Source organism: Haliotis rufescens, unplaced genomic scaffold, assembly GCF_023055435.1.
Source record: "Haliotis rufescens isolate VD_foot unplaced genomic scaffold, xgHalRufe1.0.p SCAF_21, whole genome shotgun sequence".
NCBI lineage: Eukaryota > Metazoa > Mollusca > Gastropoda > Lepetellida > Haliotidae > Haliotis > Haliotis rufescens.
Genome location: NW_025963902.1, coordinates 12,810,994 through 12,834,703, shown reverse-complemented (window position 1 = coordinate 12,834,703; position 23,710 = coordinate 12,810,994). Strand labels below are relative to the sequence as shown.

The 23,710-nt window shown below is 41.1% G+C and overlaps 1 protein-coding gene across 1 annotated transcript; it reads right to left on the bottom strand.

Moving 5' to 3' along the window:
* Positions 1-1,908: 1,908 nt before the first annotated feature.
* On the bottom strand, positions 1,909-23,594 carry LOC124117351 (anaphase-promoting complex subunit 7-like). The gene is made up of 17 exons (XM_046479174.2): positions 23,494-23,594; positions 22,964-23,092; positions 21,075-21,146; positions 20,179-20,262; positions 18,368-18,483; positions 17,021-17,134; positions 15,361-15,448; positions 14,508-14,603; positions 12,837-12,925; positions 11,919-12,048; positions 10,411-10,552; positions 9,497-9,597; positions 7,851-7,895; positions 6,789-6,901; positions 5,845-5,961; positions 5,063-5,180; positions 1,909-2,187 (listed from the first exon to the last, which is right to left on the bottom strand). The coding sequence occupies exons 1-17, from the start codon at positions 23,557-23,559 to the stop codon at positions 2,131-2,133; spliced, it is 1,677 nt and encodes a 558-aa protein (XP_046335130.1). The 5' UTR covers positions 23,560-23,594; the 3' UTR covers positions 1,909-2,130.
* Between the last annotated feature and the right edge of the window lie 116 nt (positions 23,595-23,710).

Sequence of the window (23,710 nt, the reverse complement as noted above, 5' to 3'; positions counted from 1 at the left end):
AATATTAATAAGTGTCTCTATCAGGATTTAAATTGCTGACTCTAATGCTGTGTCAGGGGTCTCCCATCTTCCCGAGGCAAGGGATTAAACTGACTGTAAAAGTCCAGTTTCCACCCTTGCCAAACTAAACTGGAACTATGGAGTTATATTTAGGCTGGACGAACAAGTTTATGCACAGTCCAACCAAAATCGCTCACCGAATAAAGACATCCGGTTCATAAACATGGATTTGCAAAGGATGGGTACCATCAACTAAGCGTCGACCCAATCTTTCATGTTTTTAATCATGGTGCTCAAAAGATTTGATCCACTTCGCGAGGTAAGACCCGTTCTGTTCTATTACACCATAGATCTTGATCACGGATCAGATCGTCTTGACTGTTTGTGATATGATAGGTGGAATCTGATTGGTCAATAGGAGGGATATAGAAGGGACATAACTCCTAATTGCCACAGGCGGCGCTACGATCGAGCCACAAAATTTCATCATAGATCAGCAAGGGCGGAAAGTGGACTTTTGTAGTCAGTAAACTCCCTTGCATCAGGAATAAGGGCCCCCACCAGTTGTAAGAGTTGAAAGAGGCTGTGTTGGGGGGTCGTGTAAACCAACAAACAAAAAATAAAAGGGCCTTGCAGATGTCAGATGTACAACAATAACATACTGTAAAACCAGCATGCATTTAACATGTTTAACCATTTGGTTCCTGAAGCTTATGGAAAAAGGTACCACACAATCTAATAAATGCAATCATACCAGCAACTGAGACAAACTAAACATCTACAAAACAGACACAGGCGAAGATAACCCAATAATTTACAAGTTTAAGTGTCTATTACTGGTTGAGCAGCTGAGATGTAAGTTCTAACAATATGCTGTTTTGATTTGCCATTTTATGCCTGTATGCTGCAGGGATGGAAATTAACCCTTGCCCATAGGCCCAAGGCTCTTAGAAATTACCTCGGGCTAACAGATTATGCTACAAGCCCTAAGTTTTTTTTACACATGTTTGACTCACATATCCTCTTGATTCCCCTTGTCAAATCATTGTGCTAGACATTTGGCACAACCTTTCAAGTCGGTAAAGACTGATATTTGGACTTAAAAAAATAAAAGAATTGGTTCTCAGGCAACGATTTTTTAAAATATAGTGAGGCGGGCGGTGTTTCTTTTGTGTGTGGCTTGTTCACACTGCTATGTAACCAAATAAACAGTAGTGTTCCATCAACCTGGGAAAGGGCCTTTGGGAAAACAATCATACAAACACCTATTGCCGCCATGACCATAACGCGAGATACGCAGTAAAGCACTGCACATGTAAAGTAAACATGGGAAGTAACTGCGTGCTATATTGGATCGTATTGTTATCAAGTATAAGGATTTTTATATTTTTTTGAAAATGGAAATAAAAACGAACCTGCGACGGACTTTATGTGTGGCGGTGCCTGAGAACCAAGACTGTTATTTATTTTAGCGTGAAACTCTTTTTAATTTTTATAAGCGCTAGTAATCTCTTGCAGGGCCAGCAGAACAAATCCCAATCTCATTAAAATCAGATCTTAGTTTTCGCTACCGCTAAACAAAGATCTGAGGACATCCCATTACGGGTCATGTCAGAACGACCTTTCGCGAACATTGACCGACATTAGCCATTCAGAAGGCAGCTTTCTCGAGCTTTACGGCACTAGTTTCAAACTGGCGACTTCGCTTCGAAACATATTTTTACGTATTCTTGATTACAAAAGTTAAAACTGACCAAAACAACATTCTGGAACGGCTTATGGATGGCTTAGATTGTATGGATATAATCATAAAACCCGTAATTGTCGTTCGGAATACCCTCTGTTAAATATTTCGAGGCTGCATGATTAGAAATCACATTCCGACTGTCACTTTCAGGATCTGGTAAGCGACGCTATGATTGGTTGGATGAAAGGTCGTTCTGACGTGACTCGTAATGGGATGTCCTCAGATCTTTGTTTAGCGGTAGCGAGAACAAAGATCTGATTTTAATAAGATTGAACAAATCCTAGCCCCGTGAGCTTGTTTGGTTTTTCAGTTAATTTCCATCCCTTTATGCAGGGATCACACACAGCACTAGCACTGGGAAAAGGACTAGCATTGAGCCTATGTTAACTGAAGTCGGTCTCTGACCATGTGCTCTCCATGTCACTGCCTTCAAAGTCAGCCTGCAAACAGAACACACAATTAGACAATAACCAATGAGATACAAGGAATCATGGAGTTCCTGTCCCGTCATAATGAATGATGTAACACCTGACTGTCTGGCGATGACTTACAGAATTCATTCACGAGCTACAGAAATTCTGTAATTCTGAGTTTCAAATCGGTTATTCTTTAGATACTACTAAAAAAAAGTGAAGGATCACCCGATTCTTTCATGCCATGACAGATTAGCTATACCGTATTCCACGTAATAAGCGCCCAGGGCGCTCTCAAAACTAGAAATAGGGGGCTCTTATTAGAATATTATTTTGGTGAGTGAGTGAGTGAGTATGGTTTTACGCCGCTTTTAGCAATATTCCAGCAATATCACGGCGGGGGACACCAGAAATGGGCTTCACACATTGTACCCATGTCGGGAATCGAACCCGGGTCTTCGGCGTGACGAGCGAACGCTTTAACCACTAGGCTACCCGACCGCCCCTATTATTTTGGTGAAAAAACCCACAAAAAAACAGAGTTGAAAGATAAATTTCGTGGTTTATGCTGACAGCCTGAAATGTTTATATTCGACAGATATATTTTTCCAGAGTTTAATTGCCCATAATAAAGGGTGCATATAACACACAAGTGCGTATTATATGCGAATAGGGGTCGCAAGGGGTGCTAATTGGGATTGTTCACTAGCCAATATATTAGCAAATCTCGCCGTGGGCGCTTATTAGAGAGGGGCGCTTATTACGTCGAATACGGTAGCAATATGAAAGAATCGGGTGATCCTTAAGTATTTTTGAGTAGTATATTACTCCTTGTGATTTTAAGAAGACGAAATACATAAAATGCAAGTGATTCTGTGACATTTGAATGGCTAACCAAGCAATTTTTATGCATTTGTTTCCATAAACACAAATAAATAAATAAATAAATGGACTGTGGTTTCCTGATAATAAAATGGGCAGGGCTTCTGTTACATTATCGCTCCAAATGATGTCACCGATTTCGTACAGTCTAGGAAGTTGATATTGTTGACATATTTATTCATAGGAATTGAATTTACTATTTTTTGTATTTATGGTGTCATAAATGTAAAACCAGTCTGCACACTTTGCATAAATCTGCACTTGAAATGAAGAAAATCGCATGAACCTTTCGCGGAAGTAAGTGGGGTTTGAAATTAGGAGGGGTTCTGGGGTTCTTGAGTTCTTGAGGTTTGCTCCAATAATACCGTATTCGAAGTAATAATCGCCCCGCTCTAATAAGCGCCCACGGTCATATTTGCGAATATATTGGCTAGTGAACAATCCCAATTAGCACCCCTTCCGATTGATCAATGTTCACAAGACTTATTTATTCGCGTATGATACGCACTCGTGTGTAATATGCAACCTTAATTATGGGCAATTAAATTCTGGAAAAATATATCTGTCGTACATGAACATGAAATTTAACTTTCAACTCTGATTTTTTTCACCAAAATAATATTTTAATAAGAGCCCCCTGTTTCTAATTTTGAGAGCGTCCTGGGCGCTTATTACATCGAATACGGTACTTGAATCCGAGGACCCACCAAATTTTTCAAAAATTGGGATATGGCAGGGATCCCTTGACTTTCATGCTTAATTTTGATCATTGAGTCTGCCTATCAATCAGATGAACAGATGTCATCTATTTGTGACGTCATGAACAATGTGACAACAATGAAGCAAAGCGAGGTCTTGTCACTTCAACTGATCAACATATGTTATGTAATGGGAAATTCATGAGAATCTGTTGATTCCTAGAAGGGATGAGTTCATTCCACATCCAAATTCAACAGATTCGAGTCAATTCTATGACATAAGCCATGTCATGGTATCACAATAATTTTGCATAATAATCTATAGTTTGTTCAGAATGGCCAGTGAATTCCTGGCTCAAAACAACAATAGCATGACGTCGTAACGGTCATAAAACGTTTTTACACTCCATCTTTCTGACATTATGTGCAATATTGGGGAGCTACCATACACTCTCTTGTATGTCTTCAGTGAGTGAGTTATTGAATGGGGTTTGATACCATAGTGTAAAATGTGAATGTGTGCTCAATCTGACTGGTTGAAAACAATGTTAAATGGGTCTAAAAGAACCCAACCCCATGTTTTCTCACAGCATATGAATGCTTCTTAATATTCTTCTCCATCCTGAATATGAATAAAACTTGGCATTTGGCACTGAAGACATTTACAAAGTTGATAAACATTATGTGATCGGCGACTAGCAGGTGTGACTAAATATTTGATCAATCAAGACATTAACATTAAGTTGAAACCCAAATATGGGGCATCTCCAATTTCTATTGGCATTGGAGGGTACTTGAATCTGATAGGTCAATGAAAGGTATCAAATCTACACCAACATACCTCCGACACAAGGAACCTAATAGAAATATATCTAAGTCAAGCCCTTTGTTCAAGATCCCAACGACAGACAGATGGCAAGAGGATGTGGTGACAATAAACTAGTATATGATGTTCACAGAACATACGTCTTCATTTGTTGGACCAATAACAATATATGACAGTCATCTGTGATACAATTATTAAGAGACATTATTTTAAAAGATGCACGGACAGACATAATGACTTAAATTACATTAACTGACAGTTCAATTCAGACAAGTGGATCATAACTAGCATACCCAAGATTACCAAATTTTTAGGTCAACAAGAACAATTTCCTATGACTAACACTGAGATGAAGTTCTCTATTGTGGCAAAAAGATTCCTTCATTGACATTTGCATAATATCTTTCTTAGAGTTGTACTGAGTATGTATTTACAAATAGAATGAATTCACTTGATGACCACTGACATTTATTCAGATGACATCGTCATCACTCACATCATTGTCACTTCCCCCCATCTCGACCTCCACATCGTAGCCTCCCTCAAGCCCCATGTCGTTGTCCTTCTCCAGCCGCTCGATTCCCTCGCGAGCCTTCACGTTAAGCGGCTCCATCCTGCAACAGACATCATTCAACCTGTTCATGGAGGCTTGAGACACAAGGATCTACAGGATCACAGAATTGCAAGCTTGTACATACACTTGACTACAAACTTTTTCTCTTTGCCTACAAATGTGTCAACCATCTAGCTCCAGCCTACTTGACAGAACTGATTCCACCTTACAAGAAGGTCCCAAAACCAGCTCCTTCTAACAGTGCCACCTGTCAAGACATTATCATTCGGCATGCGATCCTTCGCATACACAGCAAGCTCCAAGTGGAATGAACACCCTCTCTCCATAAAGACTTCCTCATCACTCTCCTACTTCAAAAAACCCATCAAGACCCACCTGTTCAAAAAACACTCCCACTGACTATAAGTTTCATTGCAGCGCACAGAGCACTTATGCACAGTGAATGCTGCGCTATACAAATGCATAAATTATAATTATTATTATCACACTCCAGCCACACTACTGGGGAGGTCGGGTAGCCTAGTGGTTAAAGCGTTCGCTCGTCACGCCGAAGACACGGGTTCGATTCCCGACATGGGTACAATGTGTGAAGCCCATTTCCGGTGTCCCCCGCCGTGATATTGCTGGAATATTGCTAAAAGCGGCGTAAGACCATACTCACTCACTCACCAGCCACACTACTGGGCCCCTGCTGCTGCACTTACGTGAGGGTGATGATGTACTGGTCCATGGCCTCCTGGATCCTGTTGGTCTGGGCCAGGAAGTCCCCCAGAAGTTGATGCAGTCGGCCTGTCGAGTGACTCTCTAGCTGCTTCTGGAGGCTGCAGGACGAGGACGAGATGGCGATCAGTACACGAGTGTTGAGTGTTTTCATCATAGTGTCAGGGATGCAGTAAACAAGTTTGATAAACACGGTAATAAAATCTGCAAAAAAAGGCCACCTAGCAGGAACTACTTTTAATAAGCAACCTACATTCATGTGATACCTTCTAGCTTAATTAACTATTTCTAACATTCTAAAAAAGTGTACATGGGGGTTTCACAATGTGTGGATGTTCCATTCCTCCTATTCATGGAGGCTTGCAACACATGATCATACATCATTCAACCGATTCACAGAGGCTTGCAACACATAATCAGACATCATTCAACTTATTCATGGAGGCTTGCAACACATAATCAGACATCATTCAACCTATTCATTGAGGCTCGCAACACATAATCAGACATCATTCAACCTATTCACTGAGGCTTGCAACACATAATCAGACATCATTCAACCTATTCACAGAGGCTTGCAACACATAATCAGACATCATTCAACCTATTCACAGAGGCTCGCAACACATAATCAGACACCATTCAACCTATTCACAGAGGCTCGCAACACATAATCAGACACCATTCAACCTATTCACAGAGGCTCGCAACACATAATCAGACATTATTCAACCTATTCATTGAGGCTCGCAAAACATAATCAGACATCATTCAACCTATTCACAGAGGCTCGCAACACATAATCAGACATCATTCAACCATATTATGGAGGTTCAACCACAACAGACACCATTCAACCTGTTGACGGTGGCTTGCAACATCTGAGAGACTCTCGAGGGTGAAACAAAAGTACTGTGTCTCCACTCACAGTTCTATGCCCCGGTCATGCTGCTGTTCCTGGGCCAGGATCTCACACATGTTGTACACAGGGTCCAGGGATGACGGATCCATCTTCATCGCCTTCTCAAGATAGGGCTTCGCCTGAATACAACCATACATTATCTTACATGTTATAATGTATCGTGTAAGAGCTATTGGTTCGAGACTATCTCATGCAGGCTCAGAGGTTTGAGAGTATAACTCTCGCTACTATATATAGAGATGCATGCCTGATCGCTTCTCTCGGCGGCCATGTTTGAAGTATGTGAACACTGACTCAATGTGAGAATTCAGGGGGAATAACCTATATGTTTAGTCAAGACATGTTTCTGTTCATTATGAAAGGTTGAGATACTACACATGTACAGACACATCACACTTCTACAACCTGTCAATCAAATTTCTCAACAATTGTTATTTGTAATCAGAAATCAGCCCTAGAACAATATTCAAAGAGTACCGTATTCGACGTAATAAGCGCCCCGCTCTAATAAGCGCCGACGTCGATATTTGCTGATATATTTGCTGGTGAACAATCCCAATTAGCACCCCTTCCGATTGATCAATGTACACAAGACTAATTTATTCGCTTATAATGCACACTCGTGTGTTATATGCACCCTTAATTATGGGCAATTAAATTCTGGGAAAATATATTTGTCGTACAGACACATTTCAGGCTGTCAACAGAAACCACGAAATTTATCTTTTTTCACCAAAATAATATTCTAATAAGAGCCCCCTATTTCTAATTTTGAGAGCACCCTGGGTGCTTATTACGTCGAATACGGTATATGCAGTTTGACCTTTAATCCTTATCCTTGGCTGGGGGATGAATATCCCCTGCATAACATGAGATTGAAGATACACGTGACATTCAAATCTTGTCAAAACTATCAACTGGTCCTCACAGGTACTGTGATTGTGGGGTGTTTTACAGTAAGAATTTGGACACAGTGTAATTACTTACTCTCTGAATCATCTGCTGCAAGCTATACATGAAAGCATGGGACATACATGGGCTATCAGTGAGTAGAGGAGAGTTACCTACCTTGGATATCATATTTGGATCTTTTGACAACACTGAAGCATACAACTGAAAAAAGAACAACTCTCAAATAATAAAACTAAATCACTTTACCTATTGGTATATTTTCAGATCTATTGTTAGCAACGATATACAAATTAGTATTGACTATGCAACAACACTCAGCAATATTTAGGCAGTATACTCCCCAACACTGTATTGAACATTTCCAGTGACCCTGTGGCAATTCCAGGTTAGAGTAGGTCACCAGCAATCTATATGCTTGTCGTACAAGGGATTTACTGGATGAGTAGTCAGGCTTAGTGGTTGGTTGGTTGGTTGGTTTGTTGTTTAACACCGCACTCAGCAATATTCCAGCTATATGACGGGGGTCTGTAAACAATCGAGTCTGGACCAGACAAACCAGTGATTAATATCATGAGCATCGATCCACGCAAATGCATCAACCAAGTCATCGAGCCTGACCACCTGATCCCGTTAGTCGCCTTTTACGACAAGCATAGTCACCTTTTACGGCAAGCATGGGTTGCTGTAGACCTATTCTACCCCGGAATCTTCAGGGGTCGTCAGGCTCAGTGACTTGGTTGGTTTCATGTCTGGTATCTGACAGCATGGAACGTTGTATCACTTATGGATGTCTTGTTCAGACTCGAATATTCACAAGTCACCATAATATAGCTGGAATATTGCTGAGACAATGTCCCTCAAGACATGGTGAATAGTCTAGTGAAATAAACCAAGTTTGGTCCAACAGAAGTGGTTCTCTACACAATTGTTCATGCAGATAATGGTTGGTTGGTTGGTTGGTTGGTTGTTTTACACTGCACTCAGCAATATTCCAGCTATATGACAGCGGTCTGTAAATAATCGAGTCCAGACAATCCAGTGATTGATGTTATGAGCATCGATCCACGCAATTGGGATCGATGACATGCACCAACCAAGTCAGCGAGCCTGACCACCCGATCCCGTTAGTCGCCTTTTACGACAAGCATAGTCACCTTCTACAACAAGCATGGGTTGCTGAAGACCTATTCTAACCCGGAATCTTCATGGGTCCATGCAGATAATGAACAGCAAACAATGTTTGTCTGTTTGTAGTTTAACTCCGCACTCAGCAATATTTCAGCTACTTGACCAAGCCTATAAATAAACGTGTCTGGATCAAACAGTCCAGAGATTGATATTGTGAGCTATGATTGAGGGTATGAGCACGAGCTATCAACTAAGTCACAGTGTCTGACCACCCGATCCTTTTGGTCAACTCATCTATAGGTTGCTGGGGACCTATTCTAACCCGGAATTCCAACTGCAGGGAATGACTGAGTGACAGAATTGTATTTAACATGTTTTAACTGTGTGAGCTTATGTGGGAGGAGTGAGTGAGTATAGTTTTACGCCACTTTTTGCAATATTCCAGCAACATGGGATTCACACATTGTACCAATGTGGGGAATCAAATCTGGGCCTTCGGTGTGAGGGCGAACACTTTAGTGAATAGGCTACCCTACCGGCCGTTTAACTTGGAGGAGAGCCCCAAGCAAGGGCCACTTATACCTTATACTGTCATGAGATGAAATGTGTGTAATTTGCCATAAAACAGTGACTTAGTTGTCACAAACACTGCACTACTGTCACCATAAACGTACAGTGAATGTTCTGGCACTGTTCCCGTGTGTTCGTATCATCCGGCCCGCCCAGGTGAGAGCATCTTTGATTTTGTTGTTGGAAAGGTAGCACTCGATCAGACCTGAAAAAGACACCGATTTTAAAAAGAGACTTGTATTCCTTGTAAGGACATCTTTATCCTGCATTACTATAAAAAAAAAGTCCCTTGTGTTTTATGTCACATTTAAATCATACAATGCCTACAGTGAGTGAGTGAGTGAGTATGATTTTAAACTGCTTTTAGCAATATTCCAGCAAAATCACGGCAAGGGACACCAGACATGATCCAATGTAGTGAATCGAACCAGGGCTATTGGCATGACGAGTGAACGCTTTAACCACAAGTCCACACCACCGACCCCTATGTCTTGAAACACACAATACCTATGTCTACAGACAAATTCATGTCATTTCCATATTTCACAGATATTATACCCACTCTCAAACTGCTGTGAAATTCAGACTTTAAAAAAAAAATTGATGATGGAATATTGCTTCTAATCTAAATGACCCATATCTTTGTCGCCACGGTAACATGTAGATGTTCACACTATCGTCCACCAGGTTCCAGGGCCAGGGCCTGCAGACACATTTCAAGCCACTGTAATAAATGAGTGTGTGTTTGTTGTTTTACGCCGTGTCTGGACCAGGCAATTCAGTGATTAATAGCAAGAGCATCTATCCACGCAAACTGAGATACGATGACATGCATCAATAAAGTCAGCGAGCCTGATCACCCAATCCCGTTAGTTGCCTCTTGCGACAAGCATGTTTGCCTCTTACGGCAAGCATGGGTTGCTGAAGACCTACTCTTAACCAGGATCTTCACGGGTCCTGTGATGTAGGATGGATGGCATACACAACAACACAGAGGCAGGATATGTTCCGTGTTTACCGTTGTAAGCTTCAAATCGATGTGGAGCGAGTCGAACAGCCTCCAGGAAGTGAAGCGTGGCATCCTGGATCTTCTTCAGCTCCAGTAGCGCTGTACCCTTGAGGATGAGGGCCTGTATAGACCGGGGATCTATCTGGTACGCCTGCAACAACAACAACACTGCAACATGGACCACAACATCGTCACAAAGGTGTGAGTGAGTGAGTTGGGTTTAACGCCGCTTTTAACAGTATTCCAGTTATATCATGCCGTGTCAGCTTAATGTGGGGGGAAAGCCCGAAGTGAGGCAGGTCTCAGACATTTACCACTTCGATGAACCCCACGAGCCCGGGTATGGTGCTGACAAACCTAGAAACATAATTGGGGCGAACCGGAATTCGAACCCACAATCATAGGTTTCTGTCATGCCCAAGGGATGCAACTCTGCACAGCGAATCGCGGCGCCTTAGATGACTGGGCCACCTGTGCCCCCCTCGTCACAAAGGAAACATAGGTAGTACTGAGTGAGAAGTTAAAATAGAAGCAGTGTTTCTGGTTTCATATCTACTGGTCTATAGGGCTGGAGGCATAAGAAAATTCTGGCTTGTACAGTGAGGGTGACCTCTTGTTTATACAGCTTTTTAAAGGGGTCGATTTTCATAACTCTGTGTTGGAATTCAATTAGAGCATTTCAGACCTGTTTATACACATTTTATGCCCTTTTTTATTTCAGGAAAATGCAAACTCACCTAAACAATTTCTTTGTTGTTTAACGCCACACTCAGCAATATTCCAGCTATATTACAGCGGTCTGTAAATAATTGAGTCTGGACCAGACAATCCAGTGATTGATGTCATGAGCATCATCGATCCTTACAATTGGGATCGATGACCTGCATCAACCAAGTCAGCGAGTCTGACAACCCGATCCCTTTAGTCGCCTCTTACGACAAGCATAGTCGCCTTTTACAGCAAACATGGGTTGCTGAAGACTTATTCTACCCCACATCTTCAAGTATGTGAAAAAAAAGGTTTTGTAGTTAGAATTAAAAATCCACATTTTCAAGAGGCCATCTGACTGTTACATATTGCCAGTCAGTTTCAGATTACAACAAGTTAGGTTGTGACCTTTGGCATCTTGTTCAAATAGTTTGATCGACAGCCACGACGATCATGGAACAGGTCACACGTGGCCCCATTGTATGTCAGCTGCTGTCACACTTTGTTAGTTGGTTTGTTGTTTTACGTCGCACTCAGCAATATTCCAGCTGTATGACGGTGGTCTGTAAATAATCGAGTCTGGACCAGACAATCCAGTGATTGACAACATGAGCATCGATCCACGCAATTGGGATCGATGACATGCATCAACCAAGTCAGCGAGTCCCGATCCTGTTAGTCGCCTCTTACGACAAGCATAGTCGCCTTTTACGGCAAGCATGGGTTGCTGAAGAGATATTCTACCCCAGATCTTCACGGGTCTACACTTTGTTAGACCTACCAGCAATAAGTACAGAGAGCATGGTTACCTTCTGAGCAAAGTAGACCGCTCTTGCAGCTCTCTCTTTGGGCTTTGTGATGCACATGAGAGAATAGTAACCCATGGCAACCCACGGTTCTGTGGCGCCATCGGAGATGCACATGAGCTGCTGAGCCAGCCTGTTGAATAATGCAATATCAAGAATATATAATTAGTCAAAATATTTCAAACAGTTGCTGTGATAGACAGGTTAAATATAAAACAATACAAAACACAAACCAGCTTCCAGACATCTGTAGGTGATATAAGTGAGTTGTGTTAAATGGTGCTTTGAACTGGACGTGATTTATTTGATCGGATGTATCAATATGCATGGGTGTTAGAGTGAGTGAGTGAGTGAGTTGGGTTAGACGCCGCTTTTAACAGTATTCCAGTTATATCACGGCATGTCAGCTTAAGGTGGGAGGAAAGCCTGAAGTGATGCAGGTCTCAGACATTTACCACTTTGGTGAAACCCACATGCACGGGTATGGTGCTGACAAACCTAGAAACATAATTGGATGAACTGGGATTCAAACCAACGATCATAGGTTTCTGGCATCTCCAAGGGACACAACTCTGTGGTAAATTGCAAAGCCTTAGGCAACTGGGCCACCCGTGCCCCGTAGGTAATACAAATTTACCGGAGTCAACACCATGTCTATTTGGGCGATTTCAATATTTTCATTACAAACAACAAGCTTTATCCATGGGGATTCCTTGTTAGAATAGGTCCCCAGGAATCTATCCTTGTCATATGAGGGAGCTGAATGGACAGATCGTCAGGATTGGTTGACTGCATGTCACCATACCCTGATTGTGTGGAATGGTGCTCATAATATCAGTCACTTGGCAGCTAATTATTGTCGTGTGCGGTGTTAGATTACAAACAAATAATGGCTGTGTTTGAACAATGACTTGGTCTCACCCTTGTAGTTCTTTGAATTTCTTTTCTCGTTTAAGCAGGAAGGCGTACAGGTCCATGTTTTTCAGGACAAGTGGATCTAATGCATGTACCTAAAACAGAACCAGAAATACTAACCTCATGCACGACCATATATACTACTCAAAAGAAGTTAAAGAACACCCTGTGAAGATCCGAGGTAGAATAGGTCTTCAACAACCCACGCTTGCCCTAACAGGAGACTATGCTTGTCGTAGGAGGCAACAAACAGGATCAGGTGGTCAGACTATCTGACTTGGTTGATGCATGTCATCGATCCCAATTACGTGGATCCATGCTCATGATATCAATCACTGGATTGTCTGGTGCAGACTCGATTATTTACAATATTGCTGAGTGCGGCAAGAAACAAACAAAATAAAGAACACCCTTTTGAGTAACTTCTTTTGAGTAGTATACATTCCATAAACAGACAAATAAATAGCAAGTGATTCCATGGCATTTGATCGGCAAACCAAGCTATTGTTTTCGCATTCCTGATTGGAGAGTTATTTTAAGTATCGTGCCATTCAAAATGGTCTCACAAACAAAACAATGGTAGTGAATGAGATATTTATCAAAACAGAGGAGACATAAGACTGTAGATAATCAAGAATTGACTTTCACTTTCAGTTCATTGGAGTATGAACGTTCATAGTGTGAGGGCCAAACTGTATGAACGTCGGAGCTTGCGATGGGTTGTAGCAAGCATATTCTTCAATGGTGAGATGAAATGGAGTTTAACGTCGTGTCCAAGATTATTGCACTTGTGTGTGTGGCTGCTTGTACTAGTCCGGACTGATGCTGATTTATAGTGCTAGGCTACTGAGATACCATGCCGCAGTTTAACATGAATACCCCACTCAGACACAGTATACTGACTCCGAGCCTACCAGTCCTTGTTTTAGCCCCATAATGCCTAGCACCAGACAGTATAACAACAAGTACCATCTTTTAACGTCTATTGGTATGACACGGCTGAATCCCGGACCTTCTGCTCTCCAGGCAGATGCTCTACCACAAGACCACAGAGGCATTTTATTCTTGAATGGGCATGCTGTCAAAATCTGACTTATCTCAATAGATGCGAAAATTCGAAGGATCGAAATGATCAGAAACAAGGTTTCTGTATTATTCGTGATGGGGAATTCCCAGGGGTTTCCCCAGGAATGTGGAAGTAGTTCGTAGGTGTTTACGTCATTTCAAGAATAGTATCTCGTGAAAAACGTAGTAAGTAAAAGTAAAGATGTGACGTTATGAATGTTAGTTTCACGGTCATGTGACAACCCCTCATTGTATATAGTGTAAACTTCCAGTGTTCGAAATACCTGCCTGCCCGACCGTCCGAGACGGGTTGATTTCAACTCGGGCTGCCAGATTTTCAAATCCCCCTGCCCGACGGTCGGGTTATATTTCATATGTGAAAATATTCAAAATATTTCCCGATGATAAGCATTAATTCACATGTAAAGATGAATGATAAAATGTAACCAAAAAGGAACCCGTTAGCTTATCCTGAGAAACATATGGTTATAGTGGGCAGGCAGGTTTTGGTCAGGGCTGGCAAGTATTTCAGCTAGCCAGTCCTGTGGTCTGGCTGAATTTTTGGGGAGTTTCATACCCTGAAACTTCACATTAAAAGTTGTGACTACTTACCCTCTGGAAGACTGCCATGGCTTGACTGTACTGGCCATCATAGAACCTGGCCTCCCCGACACAGTTCAACAGCTGCACATTGTCCTTCAAACAGGTCTGGAACAGGACACAAGGTAACTGAGATACCATGCCGCAGTTTAACATGAATATTCCCCCTCAGACACAGTATACTGACTCCGAGCTGACCAGTCTTTGTATCCCCTTAATGCTGAGTGCCAGGCAGGGTAACAACAAGTATTATCTCTTAACTTTTGGTATGACATGGTTGGGTAGCGAACCATGGACCTACTGCTGTCCAGGCAGATGCTCTATCCACTATATTTATCATACACCATTTGAATAATGAATGAATAATTTTACGCTGCTTTCAGCAATATTCCAGCAACATCATAGCGGGGAGACACCAGAAATGGGCTTCACACATTGTACCCATGTGGGGAATCAAACCCAGGTCTTCGGCATGACGAGCGAACGCTTTAACCACCGGACTACCCCACTGCCCTACTGTAATTAAGAAAAATCAAAAATTCTTTCATGTATTATAGGGGGCACGGGTGGCCCAGTCCGCAAAGGCGTCGTGAGTTGCGTCCCTTGGGCACACCAGAAACCTATGATTGTGGGTTCGAATCACGGTTCGCCCCGATTATGTTTCTAGGTTTGTCAGCACCATACCCGTGCTCGTGGATCTCACTGAAGTGGTAAACGTCTGAGACCTGCATAACTTCGGGCTTTCCTCCCACATTAAGCTGACACGTCGTGATATAACTGGAATACTGTTAAAAGCGGAGATAAACCCAACTCACTCACTCACATATTATATGTCAGTAGTACAGTAAACAATCAGTCCACCCACCTTGGTTTCCATGTGTCTGAATGTCTGAACTGCATTGGAATACTCCTTAGATGAGAGATATGCGTGACCTTTGATCCACGATGATAACCTGAAATAATTAGGACATATTCATATTTCCAAGAGAGCAGATCAAAAGTAACATAAAAAGTCAAAATAGTCATTCTGTCTGCTTGGTGATAGGGGTGACAGGTCTGCAAGTTTTCAATCCGACAATATCAAGTTAATAAACAAAAGCTCTAATTGTCATATTTTACTCTGAAAATAAGCAGTATCATCATCATCATCATCACAACTGCGATGAGTTTTTTAAATCTTGGTTTACGACTCCATACAAGAGCAATCAGAAGACGACAAATCCCCCGGCCCCCACAAATTTTAAAGAACAAAACATCTGAGAGTTACTTTAAGTCCAACTTGAGAATTTCTATCTTATCTGTCTGTCCGTATACAAGAGTAGTTATTGAGCTATCAAAACAATACCATGGAATTGGGAATCTAGCTTTGTATTTCTATGTCTATACACACCAATATGAACAAACTTGTTGCCATGGAAACAGAAAAAATAATAGCAACAGGCACCAGTTGACAACCTGGTCTTTGTGTGTGCACAGTTTCAAGAAAGAGTACCTATTAGTTTAAGAGATGTGGTAGGGACAAACACACCACTACGAACAGAGGCAAAGTCAAACTTGTTGCCATGAAAACAGGATTTAAAAAAAAAGTCCTAAATAGCAAAAGGCACCACTTCAGCCCCTGATAAATACATGTACCAAGGTGGATGAAAAATCTTGAAAAGTTTTTTATTTCTGCTCCGGAAAGTACACCTACCTCCTTTTCAGCTAAGTCTACTTGTTTCCATGGAAATGAAATTTTGAAAAATTCCTAAATAGCAAAAGGCACCACTTCAGCCCCTGGTTATTACATGTACCAGGTTTGGATGAAAAATCTTTCCAATTTTCAGATTTTCAGCAATATTCCAGCTATATGACGGCGGTCTGTAAATAATCGAGTCTGGACCATACAATCCAGTGATTAATATCATGAGCATTAATCTACGCAATTGGGATTGATGACATGCATCAACCAAGTCAGCGAGCCTGACCACACTCTCCTGTTAAGTCGCCTTTTACGACAAGCATAGTAGACCTATTCTACCCCGGATCTTCATGGGTCACCCGCATTAGAAGCCGGGGGGATAAAAATTGAAAGGCTTAAAATCTCTTGGTTCCTAGGTCATGTCCACATAAAGATTCATTTCTCAGATTGATAAGAAACTCATTACGTGTTCAGGTAAGATTACCATCAAGCAAGTTTAACCAGGTTGAATTGTCACCGCTGATTGTGTTGATTCACCACCGATTGCGTACAGCCAATGGTCAGTGACACTCGACACTGAATGAGATTTCTCAGTTCGCTATACACACACTAATTAGTGGTATTTGGGATTGTCGGTGATCATGTATCAGTTTGCTGTATACGTTAGTTCGCTGTCGAGAGTTTGTTGTGTACGTAAATTTTGTATGATAATATATAGGAGATAAATCAGGGATATGGCAACAGTTTGTTGTATCCGTTTGTTCGCTCTATCCGTGTCCATTTACCATAACATGCATAAGATGACATTTGTTGATGAAAACACAGTGGATGTGAGCTTCCCTACCATTCACAGCTGGTGCCGTGGGGAAGACTGTTCATGATGAGTGAGGCTACATCCGCTCCCTTCATTCCCAGCGTCAACAACCCCACTGCTGCCTCCAGAGCCAGGGGATGCTCCCTGTCAATACACAAATACCAGTGATTTCCTCACAAAGAGCTGCATATACGTCAATGACTTGGACCCAAGCAATGTAATAAGTCAATGGCAAAATTTCAATAAGTCAAATAAACATGATAAACAAAACAAACATTCTGTTTGGAGAGGCCTTTAATGACTTAACAATGCCTTGCCAATGAGTGAGTGAGTGAGTGAGTAAGTTGGGTTTAACGCCACTTTTAACAGTATTCCAGTTATATCGCGCAGTGTCAGCTTAACGTGAGAGGAAAGCCCAAAGTGATGCAAGTCTCAGACGTTTACCACTTCAGTGAAACCCACGAGCACGGGTATGGTGCTGACAAACCTAGAAACATAATCAGGGCAGAATCGGGATTCGATCCCCCAATCAATGGTTTCTGGCGTGCCCAAGGGAAGCAACTCTGCACTGCGAATCGTGGTGCCTTAGATGACTGGGCCAATGAACATCCAATAACAAAAGCACCTGACAAAGTCACTATAGCTCCTGACAGCATTTCCTATGACACAGAAAGTATGATACAAAGACACGCACTGCTCAGAACTTCAACTACTATTCTTATGGCTGTACATTGTTTTATTAAATCAAAACAGTAAGTAGAAATAATCCTTACTATTTACTTTTTAATTATGAAATTATGAAATGCATGATTGATTCCTTGCTCAGGTTTTTGATCAGTCAGAAATCTGACTACTTAAACAAACCATCTGTCAAATTGAAATTGACCAACGGCCATCTTAAACTCTACACATTATATACATACTCTCTGACTCTTATTAATTTATACTCTGTCATCTATGCACCCTGTAATACATGCACCCCATGATGTAAACAGCCTTTGATGTATATCCTCCGTGATCTATACGCTGTTATGTTTTGTTTGTTTGTTGTTTAACGCTGCACTCAACAATATGCTAGCTATATGACAGCGGTCTGTAAAAAGTTGAGTATGGACCAGACAATCCTGTGATTGACATTATGAGCATCAATCTACACAACTGGGATATGATAACATGCATCAACCAAGTCAGCGAGCCTGACCACCCGATCCCGTTATTTTCCTCTCAACAAGCATGGTCATCAGTTACAAGCATGGTGTGCTGAAGACCTATTCTACCCCGGATCTTCATGCGTCCACCCCATTATGCATGCATGACGTATGCTTCCTGTTATTCACCATTGCACCAAACAGGCACAGGGTAGCAACAATATTTCACCTGACGACCTCCTTGTAGCAAGTCATTGCTGATCTGTCTCGTCCATCGCGCAGGTACAGTTTGGCCAGCGCCAGGTTGATCTTGGCAGTGCGCTGCTTTGTGTTGATGCTCTCAAGCTTAAAACACATAAAACAGACATTAGCACAGCTAAGATACTTGAAAAACACTTCTGTAACTGTGTAACCTACCCCCACATATCATAACAGTGGCAGTCTTCTGGTAACCAATACAGTATGGTAGGACAAGTAGGAAGTAATAGTTGTCATTTAATTTAAGATTGGACTTATGCAAATAAATATCTTGTTTCTTATGACTATGATGACCTGCCTGCACCCCAAATTGCACTTCATTGTGGAATACATTAATATTACTATATGCCACTAGTGCAATACATCAATACTACTGTATGCAACTAGTGCAATACATCAATACTTCTGTACGCCACTAGTGCAATACATCAACACTTATGTATGCCACTAGTGCAATGCATCAACACTACTGTACGCTACAAGTGCAATGCATCAACACTACTGAACGCCATTAGTGCAATACATCAATACTACTGTACGCAACAAGTGTCATACATCAATACTACTGTATGCCACTAGTGCAATTCATCAACACTACTGTACGCCACTAGTGCAATACATCAGTACTACTGTACGCCACTAGTGCAATACATCAATACTACTGTACGCAACAAGTGTAATACATCAGTACTACTGTACGCCACTAGTGCAATACATCAATACTACTGTACGCAACAAGTGTAATACATCAATACAACTGTACGACAAAAGTGCAATAAATCATTACTACTGTCACCACTAGTGCAATACATCAATACTACTGTACGCCACTAGTGCAATACATCAATACTACTGTATGCCACTAGTGCAATGCATCAACACTACTGTAAGCCACTAGTGCAATACATCAGTACTACTGTACGCCACTAGTGCAATACATCAATACTACTGTACGCCACTAGTGCAATACATCAATACCACTGTATGCCACCAGTGCAATACATCAATACAACTGTATGCCACCAGTGCAATACATCAATATTACTGTACGCCACTAGTGCAATACATCAGTACTACTGTACGCCACTAATGCAATACATCAATACTAGTGTAAGCCACTAGTGCAATACATCAACACTACTGTACGCCACTAGTGCAATACATCAATACTACTGTACACCACTAGTGCAATACATCAATATAACTGTACGCCACTAGTGCAATACATCAATATTACTGTACGCCACTAGTGCAATACATCAATACTACTGTATGCTACTAGTGCAATACATCAATACTACTGTATGCCACTAGTGAAATACATCAATACAACTGTATGCCACTAGTGCAATACATCAATACTACTGTAAGCCACTAGTGCAATACATCAATATTACTGTACGCCACTAATGCAATACATCAATACTACTGTACGCCACTAGTGCAATACATCAATATAACTGTACGCCACTAGTGCAATACATCAATATTACTGTACGCCACTAGTGCAATACATCAATATTACTGTACGTGACTAGTGCAATACATCAATACCACTGTACGCCACTAGTGCAATACATCAATATTACTGTACGTGACTAGTGCAATACATCAATACCACTGTACGCTACTTGTGCAATACATCAATATTACTGTACGCCACAAACCATGCCTACAAGGAGGCCATTACGTTCCTGCTTAATTCCTCGTTCCAACATTCCTCAAGATACATGGAGGTTTAGTACACTATACACTCTCTGTGATGAAGAGTTGACCACTTACCACATTGAGGGCTTCTGTGTTTTGTTTTTGTTGGAATAGACACTGATATAGCTTGAACTTGACATCAACTTCCGAGATGACATCCTGAAAAGTAAACCATTCCAAGTAATATATATCATCGGATCATAGATTTTCGGACATCTTATGTTTTTGGACGGCCATGTTTATTGCGACTACTTGCACTACAAGAAGGGGTGTGGCATCACACAGACATTGTAAATACTCAAATGATGGCCTAATTTAAGATAAAGTTGTCTTTTATAAGTAAGTTAGATGTTTTACAGTTAGTACCTGTGATTAACGAGAAAATTAGTGAGTTGGATTTAACGTCGCTTTGAACAACATTCCAGTTATATCACAGAGTGTCAATTTCATGTGGGAGGAAAGCCTGTTGTGATGCAGGTCTCAGACGTTTACCATTTTGCTGAAACCCACGAGCATGGGTATGGTGCTGACAACCCTAGAAACATAATCGGGGCAAACCAAGATTTGAACCAACGATCATAGGTTTTTGACGTGCCCAAGGGACGCAACTCTGCCACCCATCATTTGATGAAGTATAATGATGAGTACACAGCATCATGAGCATTTCATAAAGAAGTTTTTAGGTTTGGTTTGTTGTTTTACGCCACACTCAGCAATATTCCAGCAACATGACGGCTGTCTGTAACATTGATCCATGCAATTGGGATCGATGACATGCATCAACCAAGTCAGCGAGCATGACCCCCCGATCCCGTTTGTCGCCTTTTGTGGCAAGCATGGGTTGCTGAAGACCTATTCTACCCCAGATCTTCACGAGTTTATTAAGAAGGAGTGTTTCTCTGAAACCATTAATAGGACTTAACCAGTCGTCATTCTAGTCCTGTTTGTCGGAACATTATTGTTCAACTCACAGCTGATCCTGAACATTTGCCTTTTGATTTGTTGATAGCCTTCTTCAGGAGCAGAGATTTCCTGAATATACTCTGAAACATATAATGAAATGTTAGCTTTAACATGTTAAACACATTTATTATCCAAAATTGGCTTCTACAGGAGATATATCGCTAGATTTGGTGTGGTTTGGTTTGGTTGTTGTTTTACGCCACACTCAGCAATATTCCAGCTATATGATGGCGGTCTGTAAAAAATTGAGTCTGGACCAGACAATCCAGTGATTGATAACATGATCATCGATCAACGCAATTGGGATCGATGACAAGCATCAACCAAGTCAGCGAGCCTGACCACCCGATCCCGTTAGTCGCCTTTTACGACAAGCATAGTCACCTTTTACGGCAAGCATGGGTTGCTGAAGACCTATTCTACCCCGGGTCTTCACGGGTCTATATCGCTAGAAGATATTGCTACAATGAAATGCATCAGAATGCTTTGTGGACCATTGTGACCTCATTGGTTACCATGACGTCACAATCAAATGGCATCACTAATCTCTCTGCCACTGAAGCTGGTTAGCTGTACTTTTTACACTGAAGACCCTGCCTATTACTGTTTACAAGCTGAAACTTTTGAAGAATGATGTGAAAGATAAACCTCAGACTTTTAAGCTTGTATTGATTTGTGTTGGTATATTTGAGATCAAAAGACACTTGGACGATTCTCAATGTATCCTATTCAATGTGACATGGACAGGGCTAACGGTGTAATTGTTTTTTTTCTTTGCAAATATTCCAGCTATATGACGGCGGTCTGTAAACAATCGAGTCTGGATCAGACAATCCAGTGATTGACATTATGAGCATTGATCCACGCAGTTGGGATATGATGACATGCATCAACCAAGTCAGCGAGTCTGACCACCCAATCAATATTCCAACTATATGATGGAGGTCTGTAAATAATCGAGTTTGGACAAGACAATCCAGTGATCGACATCATGAGCATCGATCCAGGCAATAGGGATCGATGGCATGCATCAAACAAGTCAGGGAGCCTGACCACCCGATCCCGTTAGTCACCTCTTACGACAAGCATAGTCGCCTTTAACACCAAGCATGGCTTGCTGAAGATCTATTCTACCCCGGATCTTCACGGGTCTGTTTGTTTCTGAATATGGGGCAGTAATCATGTGAAATACATACTGAAGGCTAATCAGCAATGATTAGTATGAAGACTAAATCAGTCATACTTGATTGTGCTACTTCATATTAGTTTACAATGATATACGAGTGAATCAGTGAGTGAGTGAGTGAGTGAGTGAGTGAGTGAGTGAGTGAGTGAGTGAGTGAGTGAGTGAGTGAGTTTATACAGAATTTCAGTTACTACTGTGGTGAAACCTATAAAATGACAAACCTAGGGCAAATCTGGGCAAATCAAGTATTGGGCAAGTCAAGTTAATTCAAATTCACATAGGTTTCTGATACATGTATATATCTAAGGGATGCAACTCTGCACAGTGAATTGCAATGCCTTAGACAAGCCCCTGTCCAGCATAAGACAAACTATAGCTAAAACAACGATCTGTTTAGTTTTGTTTATTAGTCACTAGTCATCCAAATGGACACTCGGCAGGGTCAGAGTTTATTGTGAACATCTGTCTACTTTCGCTGGATGCTAGTATTTAACGGTTAACTATGTTGTTAGAGTGTTGTAAATTGTAAGCATGTTGTTACAGTGTTGTAAATCGCAAGCATGATGTTACAGTGTTGCAAATTGTAAGCATGATGTTACAGTGTTGTAAATTGTAAACATGTTGTTACAGTTTGTAAATTGTGAGCATGTTGTTACAGTGTTGTAAATTATACGATTTTTGGCTTCCAGAGAGATGAGGCAGCGGGCCTACCTCGGCTTTCTTGAACTCCTCTGTGTGGTACAAGGCGTCACCAAAGTGTACAAGACACTGGTATTTCTGTGGAAGGGACAGTACCTCCACTTCTGCACTGTTGTCACATAAAGACAGCACAAAGGAGGACTGAAACAAACACTAGAACTCTAAACTCATTGAATAACCTGACTCTATTATATATTTTACCGTTTCAAAAAACAATATTTCATTCTTGATTATCCCATAGAAAAAAATTAACTCATTGGACAATCCAGAACCCATAACATAAAAAAACCTTCAATACTGCTACACTGACTGTAATCTGTTGAATAATGGAATGCATTTGTTTTTGTAAAACACTTTATTGCTATATGAGAAGGAAAAAATTAAACTCAAATCAATGCAATTCAAAATACAAAATAGGTCTAGACCAAAATTTATGAAAATGCTATTCATGAGAGAAATCCCTGACGTGAAAACAGATTATACGGAAAATGTTGCCAAAGCAAATGTAATTGGTGCGCGTGGGCATTTAAATACATCATTACCAAATGTTTTAAATCGCCATAAAGCTCTGCTTGATGCAGTTGTTTGATATGATCGTATAAGTTCATCTTCTTTCCTTCTCTCGTTCTCCCGCAAATCGTAACTAAACTCGCTTCTAATAATACATTTTATATTCTCTGTTTTCAGTGTAGAAATCGAGAGCGTTGATTGGCTGTACTGTAAATATCAACCAATGAAAACACGTTCTTTTGCAACCAT